The 15,564-nt window shown below is 32.3% G+C and overlaps 1 protein-coding gene across 1 annotated transcript; it reads left to right on the top strand.

Moving 5' to 3' along the window:
• Positions 1-4,491: 4,491 nt before the first annotated feature.
• LOC132739876 (perlucin-like protein) lies at positions 4,492-10,604 on the top strand. Its single transcript, XM_060727691.1, has 5 exons — positions 4,492-4,647; positions 5,134-5,214; positions 7,301-7,386; positions 8,737-8,827; positions 9,405-10,604. The coding sequence occupies exons 2-5, from the start codon at positions 5,157-5,159 to the stop codon at positions 9,623-9,625; spliced, it is 456 nt and encodes a 151-aa protein (XP_060583674.1). The 5' UTR covers positions 4,492-4,647; positions 5,134-5,156; the 3' UTR covers positions 9,626-10,604.
• Positions 10,605-15,564: the final 4,960 nt, after the last annotated feature.

Genomic DNA, 15,564 nt, shown 5'->3' with positions numbered 1-15,564 from the left:
TCATGCAATCATATATGCTCTAACAAGTACAAATGCGTTGCGTAGCAACAATAAACTAGATCAAAGATTTGCTGTATTTTTTTATTAGAGATCAAGGTATCGTACTATACGTGGATATAAAATAACATAAGCCAATAAGAGCTTCGGTTTCACTCAATAGACTTACTTTTGTGAAAAGAATGTCGCTTGTAAAGGAAAAATGTTCTCATATTTGTCATTGGCTAAGGAGCTTTTGATCTTTTTCTTGAGCAATAAGCAGCAATGGCAATATTTTTCCCATTTAGCAATTTAAATTTGATGACAGTTATTTAATCAATTGTCAAAATTGCCAAATGTGAAGAAAAAATGAGGATTCTTACATGATGAAACTAAAAAGACTAAATTATTTTATGATTGTCTGCATGACGTATTCATGGTTTTTAGAGACAAAATCAAAAGGTGTGTTTGATCTTTCGGACTGTGATAAAGTCAAGAGAACCTGACTAAAATGTAAATTAAAGATTTACTTCGTCTGTAGTTTATCAAATATATATATATTTGATAAACAGCCCTCGTACTCGCTTAAATATCGTCTATATTTTAGCGAGTACGAGGGCTGTTAGAAAAGTATACGGAAAGGTTAAAAAAAAATTTATTTGTGCACTAATTGTAATGAAATTTTCAACACTGATTCTTTCGGGAATTATGTTTATGGTCCGGGTGAAAGAAGTAAAATATTTATAATTATGTGTTATCTATAGTCACTATGGCAACATCATGCGACGTCGAGCAGGACAACTTCGTTAAATTGGGTAAACGATCATAAACGATCACTTATTTACTGATTCTAAAGAGATCAAAGATTGTATTTCCGACCTTAAATGTTGACCAATTGCACTTTTCGTTTTGCGGACTTTTATATCTTGACAAACGTTACGCCATTGGCTGTTATATGACGCCATTTCCGTAAAAAAAAACAGATGTTGAACACATCCCTCTACTGATATTGCAATTCTGGCGCTTAAGCAGCGGTTTTGTATGTTAATGGGGAAAAACAATATCAAAAACGATCTTTATGATTACATTACCTACGGCGAAACCTCTATGAAGAAATCAAGCATATATGAGTAGTACAACATATTTAAAAAACGATTCTACAGGTGATGTTGTCGACCGCCAAAGATTTGGACGCCAAGCCATTTCTCATACAGTCCCATGGCAACCGTTTCATGAACTCGATTTTTACAGCAGATGAAACATGTATTAGTGTTTATGACCCTAAAAATAAGCAAGATTCGTACGAGTTGAAACATCCAGACCCTTCATCACCAGTAAAGGCCTTGGTGAACCGCTCAGGTTCATCGTTTTCTTCGATGCCAGAGGCGTGATTCTGAAACATACGGTACTGACAGGGAGGACGATCACAGCACAATATTATTCAAAAATAAGTGTATTTGCTTTGAAAAAAAATAACATCAAAAATCATTTAAAATGTTTCATTTTATATTTATCGCATTTATAAAAGCATTTGGTATGATAAATCCTATCTTCATTTCAGGTTATCAAGCGTGATCTGGTGCGTGCTGTGAAGAAGAAGAAGAAGAGGCCACAACTTGATGGCAATTTCGTAGTACATCATGACAATGCATCTCCCCACTCCTCTGTTGACACCAAGACAACGTTGAGATTGTTAGGAATTGACACCGTGGAACATCCCGCATATTCCCCAAATTTCGAATATATAATTTTCTGATATATATTCACGAATAGAGAGTTCTGACTAGGGAAGAATTATTCCATGCTCTGATACAATGAAACATGATTGTATTTTTGATTGTGTTATTTTTTCAGTACAATAATGATGGTGGTGGTGTGTGTATGTGTAACATCATGCTCCATATGAAGTTTCTGACATCCCTAGCGGAGGTGACGGCAAATTCTTGCACGAACATGTCCACGAGTTCCTAGATGCATCTATATTGCACCTGGTGAGTTGATTAAACTATTTTTGCCACTAAAATCACACTAAACTCTCCAATCTGAGGTCTAATAAATCAAATTGGGAAGAGTTTCTCCATGTGACACTAGCATGACAAGTTAGTTTCGCTTAATATCTACAAATGTTGAATTTGAACTAGGAAGTACATTTTTGCATCCTTAAAACTAGCGTGTGTAAAGCAATAAACAGGTTTAAACACAAAAAATGTGACCTACTTTTGAACGTTTTCTGTTATAATAAAACCCAGTTTCAATTCTCAATCAGTGTTGTGTTTTTTTCTTGTCCGACTTTGTTTATCTTTTCAAAATGATCAAGGAAAATGTCAAATGTTATAAAATTTTACAAATCTACAAGTGTAAACAAAGTGGTTATCTGTCGAAAATGATCAAGAAGGAATTTGTTGACGTAAAATATGACTTGAGTCTTTCCATTCGTTTCATATCTTTCACCCTCCCCTCTCTCTCACACACCACACGCATACCTTCCTCGTTCCATTAAAAAAATAACAGCAACGAAACATTGCAATAAAAACTTTTATGAAATATTTAAAATATTCAAAAATGATTATATACTGATGAATAAGTGACCATGTACACTTGCGTAGTACTTAAACGTACTCAATCTTAGGTTTTTTAATTGGTAGACATTTATCAGAAAAAAAAACACAATAATGTTTCCTAATGCTTTGTTTTATAATGGTTTCATTTCGTATAAATGTATCAAAGGATACTTATATTGTTTTAACCAACTATAACACATTCCAATGTGACGCAGAAATTATGTTTTACATGCCCAGGTGCATGTAATATTGTTGTTTGCATCTGGAAGTAATATTTCATAGATTGTTTGTAATGATTTTGTAAACATGAATTTATGTTTAGGACAGTATTCGAGTAATAGTTGATGGTTGCCGTTTTGTCGAGGTTTCCTTATTTGATGTTTTGTAAATATATTTGTAAATTTCATCATCATCATCAAATCACTCTTTTAAGCGGAGTATTTATGAAATGGTACGAATTCACTTATTACCACTGTTAAAAACAGATTTTCAGGCGTATTCTAAATTCCTTTTTCTATAAAAATATCAAATTTCGCGAGAAACTTTTTTTGTCGTTTTTTATGCTCCCCGAAAAATTTCGGGGGAGCATATAGTCGCCGCCTTGTCCGTCCGTCCATCCGTCCGTCTTTCCGAGCAAACATTTTGGGTTTAGGGGCTATATAACAGTAAAGAGAACAAAAGAGAACAATAGGTTCATTCCGTGATCAAAGGTTTTATGGGCTAGTAGCCCTTAAGAAAACAAAGAAAATAGCCCCTAAACCCAAAATGTTGGAACGTCCGTCCCCTTTTCTTGTCCGGGACATAACTTTGAAACTATAAGAGGTATCGAGATGAAACTTTGTAGGTAGATAGATCTCATTAAGTAGGTTTGCAGTGCACAAGAACCGTAACTCTGCCTTGCCTAATTTTTTTAATTATCCCCCTTTGTTTATTTTCACACTTTTAACTTTGTCCAGGACATAACTCTAAAACTATAAGAGGTATCAACATGAAACTTTGTAGGTAGATAGATCTCATTAAGTAGGTTTGCAGTGCACAAGAACTGTAACACTGTCTTGCCCACTTTTGGATTTATTGCCCTATGTTCATTTTGACACTTTGAACGTTTTCCGGGACATTACTCTAAAATTATAAGAGATATCAACATGAAACTTTGTAGATAGATAGGTCTCATTGGGTAGAAGTGCAGTGCTTAAGAATCATTACTCTGCCTTGCCTTATTTTGAAGTTATTGCCCTTTGTTTATTTTTACTTTTTGACTTTTGTACGGGACATAACTTTAAAACTATTAGAGATATCAACATGAAACTTTGTAGGTAGCTAGATATCATTGGATAGAACTGCAATGCTTAAAGAACCTAAACAAAGCCTGGTCTAATTTTGGAGTTATTGCCCTTGGTTCATTTTTACACTTTGAATTTTACCCGGGACATAACTCTGATATCATCAGGAAACTTTATAGATAGATAGATCTCATTGAATAGAAGTGCAGTGAAAAAACCACACTCTGCCTTGCCTAATTTTGGAGTTTTTGCCCTTTGTTCATATTTTATACTTTCCTGTGTCCAGATCCTTCTCGGGGAGCATCACCCGGTTCAACCGGTTCTTGTTTTCTTTTAATTTTATTTTATTTTGTGTGTCACAATACTAGTATCTACATCTTTAGATTCTAATCATAGTTTCACAATGACAACTATATATACACATGTGATGTAGATCTTAAATACTTAACTTGGAATTTGATCATATATACTAAACTAACGTCAAAATTGAATTTAACTTTTATTTTGCAGTTAAGACGAACTTGCGTTCTACAGCGTATTTTATCATATATGACACAGCTACTTCGTCAAATTTCAACTAGAGAAGTCATAGCGCAGATTTTTTTCTTCAAAAATGGTATGACGTTATAAACTTTAAAAATAACTCGGTCACGTGACATTATAAAGATGTTGCACTTGAAAATAGAAATAAACCTCCAAAACTTCCTGCGTGTATATCTATAAGTATCAGTCTAGACATATTTGTTGGCAAAGACAAAACAAAAACCAAGAGATTATTTCAGTATTTTACCCATTATAAGAACATTGTTATATTCAGTGCGTTAATTGTAAGTATGCTTATTTTAAGTTTTATATTCATCTTAATCTATATGAAGAACATTTTTGTTTATTTATTTATTTATTTATTTATTTATTTATTTATTTATTTATTTATTTATTTATTTATTTATTTATTTATTCATTTATTTGTGAGGAGGACTTGTGCCAGTGTTCTTGTAATCGGTAACCTTACCAATTTGTCTTAGTTATGTTAACATTTGTTTTTTGTATCATTCATGTAGCATAACATGTATTGAACATTTGAAATAAAAAAAAAAGAACTAAATAAAATAAACTAAATTTTGATTTACATTTGACAGGACAATTTAGAAAACTGGTGTCAATACTGGTGTAGTGTAATGTAATGGTAATATTTTTATTCCACTTTAATTTTAATACATTTATCTTTTCATCAAAATAATAATTAAAGCGTTTCCAAAGATCAAACAATGAACTAGTACCGCTATTTATAATAAAAAATACTTAATTTTTAGGGACGTTGTGACAGCCTTGCGGTATGAAGATTGTAGCATTTTTAGTCGGGTTTTCTAGCCTCGTTCTGGGAGCCAAGGCAGGTAAAGTAATTTCAATTTACGTGAAACAACCTTACTTGCAGATATCAAAGAAAGCGAAATGATTATTGATAATTGATGATAATTTTATTAACAAAAAAGCCCAACATTTTTAACTGATCAAAATCTTATACTAGTGAAGCATCCATTCATGAAAAAAATGACTCTCTGCTATTTTGAAATATATGCTTTTCTGTACGAAATCTGCTGTGGTCATAGTATTATTTTTACAATAGGTTTATCTCTTAGATTTGGTTCGCTAAATTGCTAATCATGGTCATGCAACTACATAGTTAGGTGAAGAAGCAGGCGCTTGTTTTGGTTGAGTCTATTATGTTTTGTTTAGGGGGTTGAGTTGTCATACACAAATTTACAATTTATATGCATTTATTTTTTTTTCAATGATTGTTATTATCTTAAATGCTTCTGGGATTGTTGTTTTATCAATTCATTTGTAAATAAGATTGTTATATGTCTATTAACGGAATAATTTTAATGAACACGAAATTAGTTCACACCTACATGTGTATTGGTAACGTGATGGTTTAAGCCAATGAAAACACGTCAATATTATTTTACTCAGGCAGAGAAAAAGTGTGCAAAGAGTAAATCGATAATCTTTATGTAGCCAGCAAACTTTGAATTGCAAGTATTTTTTCATATCTTTTCGGCAGAATAAACTTTTCGAGGATTCGTATCGTAAAATGGCTGCCATTTACAGTATCAAGTGATTATCCCAAGCACCACCGCGACTTAGCGCGGGAATTTTAATTATAGCTAACCTCGGCGCGTATACCTTTTTCATATTTTATTGTAATAAATATTTACAAACTGTGTCTTTCGGTTTTTTTTTATCAATATATAACCAATAATGAGGTTAATATGAATAAATAATCATATCTCAAATCTTTGACTATGATTTACAATGAAATTCTACCTTAAGTGTATTAAAAAGGTTTTTAATTTCCTGTAATTTTATTTTGTGATTATGCTTCAAAGCAGTCAATTGACCGTGAATTTTCTTTTCATATTTTGATTTCCTTGAAATCATTTTTCTCATCTGAAAGCATGCAACTTTAATATGGTGATACATTAATTACATTCCATGAAAATGTTTAAAGATATAAAATATCTCATGACATGTTTGTTCATTTTACATTACACCTTTAATTCAGCAAACATAAAGTCTTCACAAAAAGTAGTATGCAATCGTACCTATATTACATACGAATGTATGTAATATTTTTCTTGTTATGTTATAGTGCTCATGGGATGTCCCATTTTCAGAATTTCTAAACATTGGGTGATAAGTGCCTTATGTTAGCTATACACTATGATGGTTGATATGGAACACTAGCGACAGCACGACAAAGCGCCAGACGGCGCGTTACCGAACTTTCGTTTTGTTGTCTTGTCGCTAACGATGCACTCCAGACTGCGCATTGTCTTGCAGCGTGTTATTGCGATGTTACGCTCAAATCGAAGAATAGGCTATTAGCCAAGCGACATCGTGACAATCGGCGCACGACTACGCACCGTTTGTCGCGTTTCGCTAGCGACAAGACGAAAAGGCGATAACGATATAGATTCTGTTGTCGCTATCGACAACGCAACGCACAACGTGTACCAAATTAGCCACCATAATTAACCGTTGCCCCAAAACTCATCTCAGTGATATTATATTTCACAAATCTCAACGCAATGATCTCCTCTTCACTCATAGTTACTGTACTGATCAAGGGAAGTAACTGCTGAGAGGAGTTTGATATTTTGCCGATCTTTCTAGATTTCTGATTCCAATACTTTTAGTGTTGAGAATTGAATACCATTTAAGCCGGTGCTTCGGGGCGAGTTGGGAGAGCGTGTAAGATGTATCAGTATACTGCGGGCAGATCACGTGTTCTTGTATTTTATTTGTATTTAATTTAATATGAAATCCATAAAAAAAACTAAAATTGAAGAAGGACAATTCCATTACAATAATCCAACAATTAAATTGGCGAACACGAGGTTACTTTTCATTAAACATAAAATATTTCATGTAATATTTGTAGTGGCATTCGCATTTATTTGAAATATCTTTCTACAGATTGCTGTAAAAATGGCTGGCTATCATATGAGGGACATTGCTACTACATCGGTTATGAAACCCTTTTGACATTCACTTCCGCGTGGGTATGTACTTTTTATAGAAATAAGATATGTATACATGCATATGTATATTTAGCTGTTTGTTGGGAGTTGATACATGTACATATATTTATTATATACTTATAAATGAAATATTGAGAATTATTACCAAATGCCTTCTACAAATACTAATTCCTTATTCACAACTGTTTAAATAAATCGCTAAAATCCTGTGCATGCGCAATGATGAAATGAACTATTGACCGGTCAACATTTTTAAATCTTACACTCCTATCGACGTCACCGGGTATTTCCGTTACCGCCGCGTTATCAAACGTCGCTCAGCTCAATGTACGGTAGTGGTTTGTCTGTAAGATTCAGCTGTTAACAATTTAAACAGTTGTAAAATATTATTAGTATTTTGTTACAATATACCTTGTAGTTTGATTGCATTGTACATGTAATAGGTAATAAAACAGTTATTTCATGGGTGTTTGTGGAACAGTAAACTGTACCTCAGGGCAACAGTTTTAACTGTTTCACAAACACCCATGAAATTATTGTATAATATTAATAAAATGAAATGCGTATTTTCATTGTCTGTATTTATTTTCACTGTAAACAATATTTTTCATTGCAGTGACACATATTTTCCGTATTTTCATTGGTAAAAATCATGTAACAAAATCATTGACATTTACACATGACAATATAATCAAAGTACTGTAAGTACTGAAACCAGCAAAGCATTAGTTTCGACATATGAAAATAAGCAAGTGTCAATAATTTTACGAGCAGCACAAAAATTGCTTCATTTTGAAATGTACTTACGCTGATAAAATGTCCTCACATCAAAATCCCACTTATTTGATAATTATTTAATAATGTATTTTGATATATATAATATTTACATGTATTTCATTTCATCACATGTCATCTATGTACAATTAACAATATTCGCAATAAACTGTCTATTTAAAACACTTTAAGATTCCAATTTATTTCCAAGCCTCATTATGGCCAAACGCCGGTAATTTGCATGATTTTAAAAACGGCCATAAGTTTGGACATTGATTTGTTAAGAAATAATAACAAATTTGAAACTGATAAAAAAGCAACTACGCAGCATAGCTGGATAAAAATAGCGTACAGTGTTCTCATTTCTTTCATAAAGAAAGTTTATAAAATGCTCAAATTATTTTTAGGAATGTTTTATATACAAGCATAACAAACGTGTCTGCTGTTTATATACAACTGCAATAATTTGTATGTATATAGTTTCACCCATCCCCAGACAAAAACAAGAACAACAACAACAAAAGAAGCATTTAAGTTTCTCTTTTGATATATATCCATACAAACATAGCTATGGTAACATATTAATTTATATATCAGGCGTACTGTAACACTCGGGGCGCCTACCTTGTGCGGCTTGAGACACCTGGCGAATACTTATTCGTGAAAGAATATTTGAAGAAAACTGGAGGTAAATTTCGTGTAAATTACAATTGCATTGGACGCAATTGTTCAAAATGACATTTATTAAATGTCATAATTCAAAACATAAGTTTATACAGTAAAATACTTTAATAATCAGATGATATAAATACAGTTTTGTAGTTCAGATTGTATCTGAAGATAATGAATTCCCTTAGAATTTGAATAGACTTTTCCAAATTCAAAGCAGGACAAATTTGTTAGTTAAATTTAGTCTTCCTTTTGTCCGTCATTGCGTCCGACAAATCATAACTAAAGTATAAAAGCTAGGCTGATGAAACGTGGTGTGGATTTTGACAGAGAAAAATATGGAGAATATACACGTCAGTGTTGTTTTCACAGAAAAAAAACGTGGTTGATATAGTTACAGAATTGTAAAAATGATTAATAAGTTAATTAATTAACATAATTAACATAATTGAAATCATGCAATTACTCGAAATGTTAACATTTAATCTCTTTTTGTAATAATTAGTCATTTTCATAAAAATTGCACAGCGATGATTCTTACCTAGTTTTGTGTCGAAACTAAAAAATCTGAGAGAGTTTTATTTGCATCTTTTTAGCAAGAACGCCATGGATTGGTTTGACTGACATGGATAGCGAAGGGAAGTGGCAATGGATGGATACTGGAAAACATATTCAATTCTCTGACTGGGCATACGGTCAACCCGACAACGCCGGAAACGAAGACTGCGTGCACTTAAATAGTTATATGAAATTCAAGTGGAATGACGTACGCTGCAGCTACAAATTCATTCCATTGTGTGAATATGACTTGAGCTAAATCTGAATCTGTCGAATACATTGTTTTCCCTTTCAGTATCACCTTTGTTTTAGTTCAAAGTTTTATGGAAAAAGTGTTTTACATTTTAATGATTGATTAAGCTATAATGATGGTTTTGACATGACATAAATCTTTTCCAAATACGCTTAATTATTTATACTTCTTAATCATTACTTGTCTGGGAAGTTACAAGCATTTTTAATATGTTTTTAAACATTGTAAGAAAACCTTGTCTTTATTTTTCCTAATTCTTACAGCAACTTCTTAAGTGTTTGAGGGCATAAACATTCCTGCGTTTCGGGCAACCCGATCTTACCAAGAGAAACCCTCTTGGCTCTTAATCATATTCTTTGAAATCTGTATAGGTCAACGTTTTATTTTAAAATGAATTAAAAAGATATTTCAAACCTACTCGTCTTTTATGAGAATGTCACAACTAATGTTTTAGTTCTTGATATTTCTGATGCATTATCTGCAACACAAAAGTTAAATCACTGTAAATTTCCACCAAAACTACTGATTATTATAATAAGTCCATAAGAAATAGTATTCTAAAATTAGTTTCAACCAATTTGCAAAAGAAGTTTTACAACTTTTAAACAGTTAGAAGAGTAGATTACTGGCTAAGAGTATATTGTTAGCAGTATCTATGTTGTTCCTATATTAATTAAGTCGGCACTTAATATCAATGATAACAGTGTTGTTATTTTTTTCTGGTTTTATGTGATTTTGATACGGTAAGTGTTGGATACCATTTAAGTAGGTGCTGGGAGCGTATGGAATGTTACATTTGACATTATTCCTCACTCAATAAAACCGAATTTGCAATTTTCAACTATTTGTTTTTTAATTATTGCTCTCGTTTTAGAATATTTACAGTCACAATTATGCCACTCTGCAGCTTTTATTGTATTGTTTGTATCATATTACAATGTTAAGATATATAAATTAATCTATAATAAAATACTTGCATAAAAATTCGTCGTTTACCATGTTTGTAAAATGTCTTATTCTATCAAGAAAACGATGGACCAATAGTCCATCTAAACGAAAGGTTGATACACTCATGTATGCATACTTTGTTGCACAAAAGAATATATAGAGGATATTGTTTGTTTGTGTGTAAATTGAAATTTTATTTCATCGAGTGGGCTTTAAAAACAGTATTCTCACGAGATGAAATAAAATTACATCTTACACAACAAACAAACAAATTTTCTTTTTATTTTATGCTTAAAAACAAATTAAAACGAAATTTCCATAATATTAACGTTAATATTAAAATCTGTTTTCCCCATTGAGAGCCCCATTTAAACGGAATTTCTCATTAAATACAAGAAGTCTTGAGCTGAAAAATAAGTTCGGCTATCAACATTAAATGACGGTGATATTATTCATTTTATTAAAAAAATATGAATGTTCGCTTGTTTTAATAATAAAAACAAACAATTCTTGTAGGAGAAAAAGTCCAACCATCCATCCAAATTTCTGTTACTTACTGCGAATTTATATTAGACCTGGCTTTGTTAAATGGAAGCGGCAGCCATTTTTTAAAGTTGTGTATTTCACGTGAGGAAAATAATTGTGTTTGATTCAGAGGGATATCATTTGGATTTGTTAGTCATACACCTTTTTAAAAGAAAGAAAACTTATTTGAGGATTGTAACAGATAAAAAATAAGTGTTGACAGATGTGAAAACATTCAAAAATGCAGATAGGAAAATGGAAAACATAGAAGCTGGCTCAGGAACGCTGGGTAGTTTACTTATTCTACGAGCAGATAGCTGCCTTTGCTTTCCAATTTTTCATAAAGCATACGACAGTTATTGCTCGTAGGATACTTTAATATGCCCAAATGTCATCAAGAGCAGTTTTGCATGTGGAAGGAATGTTTTTTTCAGACTGTAAAAATTGAAACCAAAAAATTTAGAGACGAAATTTGGTGATTGGAATTTGAAAGAATAGAAGTAAGTTTTCTTCTTTTTATTACTTTTGGCATTAAGGTATTTATCAATTTCAGTTTTGCTTTTCTTTAAACAGCCTGACATTGTCAGAATTGTCAGCAAAAATAAAATTGAGGTACCACATGGGGAAAATCTTAAAAAAGTAGTTTCGTCATTGAAAAGTGTGAAATTATATTTTGATAATTTCTACTGTGAAATTATCAAATATAATTTTCACGGATAAATCAGTAATCCACTGAAAAGCATATAATAAGTATGTTTGTTACAATTCAGACACACACACACATACACACACACACGCACACACGCGCGCGCGCACGCTCACACCAACGCACTCGTATATCAAAAGAATTTAGGTCTGTAGCTTTGAGCGGCTGCCCCGTGACATGAATTTATCATCGGACTTTTGTACAACCAGCACGTAGCGCTGTTCGACGCTGTGCCACCATGTTGTAACTAAAAACTTCTGATATTCGTTACAAGAAACAGTATATATGTAAAACTTGTATCAGTCTGGGCGTTGTTTGTCGGCTTTTTTTACACCGGTTTGTAGTTTTGATGCGTAGGAATTGACAACGAAGGTCATATGCATCGTTGATAGATGATCACCAAACTTTGTCTGTAGCATTCTTAGGTAGTCTTTCATCAAATTTGCTCATATTTATTTGATTGGTCTCTTTAAGGGGCATTTAGAGCTAAAAATAGAAAGAAAACCTTTAAACATCTTCTACTGAACTAATTGATGGATGGTCACCAAACTTTGTATGTAGCATTCTTAGGTAGTCTTTTATCAACTTTGCTTATATTAATTTGATTGGCACATTTAGGGGCCACTAAAGCTAAAATAGAAAAACCTTTAAAGACCTTCTACTTAACTTATTGAGGGATAATCAGCAAACTTTATATGTAGCATTCTTAGGTAGTCTTGTATAAAAAGGCTCCAATATGAAAAGGAAAAAAGAAAGCGTGAGTTGACATGCTGTACCTGCAAGATGTACAGTAACAATGAACTTGGGCTATTTATGAAAGGTTCCTTTTTATTATGATGAAAAACCCTAACAATCAGTGTCGTGAAACTATAAAATTAGAGCGGCAAGTTGATGTTGAGCAGGACTTGCCTATCGGCAAGCTTTCTTGAAAAATTATTACTAACAATGAAAGACAGTTGTTTCTGGTGAGTGATTCAGGGCCATCGTGGCCCTCATGTTTCTCTTAGCCTTGCCTGATATTTTGCAATATCAGACACAAGTTTGGTATTGTCTATTTACATTTAGAATACTAGTATACGTATAAAATCCAAGAAAATGGCTGATAGTTGAAGAGCAACAAAGACAAAGGTTACTTAACTTTAAAAAAAACTTCATGATAAAGCTCTATATCTTTTCTATTGTTTATATCAGACTGCTGCATTTAGTAAACATTTGTGCGTCAGTGAAGCGATACTGTACTTACCATGTTCGTAATGTTGAGAAAATCGCTTTCAATTTTGCAAACTTATCATTTACTTTTTTCTAGACCAAAACGATCGAATCGGCCAAAAGTTCAGATTACACGGAACATGAAAATTAAGTTCAATTTACACATTTGTTGTGTTAGAAGTTTATAATTGTGTTGATTTATTATTATAATGTTAATGTTCGTATAGATTAACCCGTTCGTTTTATTTTTTGTTAGAATTTTTAAACGTAGTTTACAAAGTTCATAGATTGACATGAAAGTAAATATATATCTTTACGTATTTTATAAATAATAAAACACGTCACATTATGATTTTGTTCCTTGTCTTTACAATGTTTTAATTATGGAATAATTATTATTATGCTAGCTTGCTTACATTGAACGAGTATATGTATTTCCCAATTATCAAGTTTAAGCAAAACCTCCATTTCATACGAAAACAGTGTAAAACAGTTATATAGTGCCATATCTGCTTGATGATACGGGAGCAAATATTTTATGATGTTCAGTTCTCCTTAGTACAGAAAAGCATAATGTTTATTCCGACGTCCGTCATTGTCGACAATTGATAAAAAATATTTTCTGGCAAATTTCGACCAAATTTCAGAGGAATGATCCTTTTTTGACACTCTGTATATTTCATTTAGATATATTTTTAAAAGCTATAACAGACTTATAATCTTCTCCACAGAAACTACAATGCCCAAAATTTCTCCATATGGTAAGTAGCAAGCATTATATAGTTCTATTCAAAACTGGTCCGCCATTGTGCACTTAGTTTGCGAAGACTTTAATGGGAAAATCACTGTTCAAAATAATGTGTCCAAAGGTTGGCTATTTTGCAGTGAACATTGCCTAGATAATCTGTGCAGCATTTATATATAGATTATGCCCCTGGGTCAAAAATGGCTTCTCTTTAGAAATCACTTTTTTCAATAGACTGGTAACGAAAATAAACTTCAAAAAAATCTTATTCTCAAAAACATCAATAAATAGAACTTGATATAAATTTGGTACGTAAAAAAAAAACTATGTGACACTCTCTACAAAAGTTACATTAATCAAGCCCCTCCCGCTGTGGGGGAGACTTGTATAGGAAAACACATTTAATTCTTATCGTAAGAAAAATACAATGCTCAGAGCTTAGATAGATTGCGTAAAGCAATGCCTAATTGGTCTCTATAAGAGTTATATAAATCCTGCATCTTTGGTTAAAAGATGGCAAACACGAGGGATACATAGCGTGCATTCTCATACATAAACAAACTTTGCAAGTCTTTTGTACAGAAACATGAAGGGCTAAGATATGTGACGTCAGTGTTTCCATGTGGCCCTGTTCAAATGTTGCTTAAAGCACGTCCCATGGGGTGATATTTAGACTCGCTTGATGGCAACTACTTTGCATAAACTGTGCATAAACTTTGCATAAACTTATTCAAGGAATTCAAATGCACACATCACTTAATTTGTATAGACTTATATAAACAACACAATAGTATAATTGTTTGAAATATTGTGTAGATATTTCCATTCCAACTCCGACATTTTACTTTCTTCGGAAAATTGGTCCAAAGAAATCGGAGAAATATTTTAAATGTAAAACGAACATGTGGTTTAAGGGTTTAAGATAAATAACAACAAGATACAGACAGGCATTTGCATATTTGTATTATATTAAATTTCTTGTTTAAAAGCATGCACATACAAATAAAAGAACAAATGTAGAAAGCGAAGCGAAGAAAACGCATGCACGCACGCACGCACGCACGCACGCACGCACACACACACACACACACACACACACACTTGTAAAGCTATACATGTAACTAAACATTAAACCCGAGTCTGGGATGCGCCAAATAGCGTTAAATATTAAAGGATAAGTTTATTCTAAATAACAGGATTCCGACATATCAGGTATTCATATGAAAAAAAATTATTTCATGCTTTCCAGTGTTTTATTGTAATATATCAGATGATTCTATTCTGATAAACCACTAGTGAAATTTTTAAAATATAATTTTCACTGTAGCCGAACTATATCTGAAAGCGGATGAATAGAAAATCATAACTAAATGGAATAACAGGCAGAAATAAATGCCGTCATGCGTAAATTTTGCTTCTTTAGGAAAAGAAAGTCGACGTCACCATACATCATGTTAAAAATGTAACAAAATAACAGAAATTTAACAGAACTATATTTCAAAATTGATTATGTGACGTCACAAAGGAGAATGCGCGACATTACGCGGCAAAATCAGTAAAAAATACTTAAAATCACTTAAAAAGTATGAAATAAAAAGAAAATTTATTTGTTTTACACATAAGATTGAAATATATTTCATTCGTGAACACCAGCTATTATATTTTCACTCGTGGCTACGCCACTCGTGAAAATATTGCATCCAGGTGTTCACTCAGTGAAATTAGATCTCTATATTTCAATCTTACATGCAAAACAAATATCCTCTATATAATTACGGATTCAAAAGAAGTGGCTCAATCAACCCGAAGGAG

Source organism: Ruditapes philippinarum, unplaced genomic scaffold, assembly GCF_026571515.1.
Source record: "Ruditapes philippinarum isolate M1 unplaced genomic scaffold, ASM2657151v2 ctg706_1_1_1_1, whole genome shotgun sequence".
NCBI classification, from domain to species: Eukaryota; Metazoa; Mollusca; class Bivalvia; order Venerida; family Veneridae; genus Ruditapes; species Ruditapes philippinarum.
The sequence above is the reverse complement of the archived record's forward strand: the minus strand, read 5'-3'. Positions and strand labels throughout refer to the sequence as shown.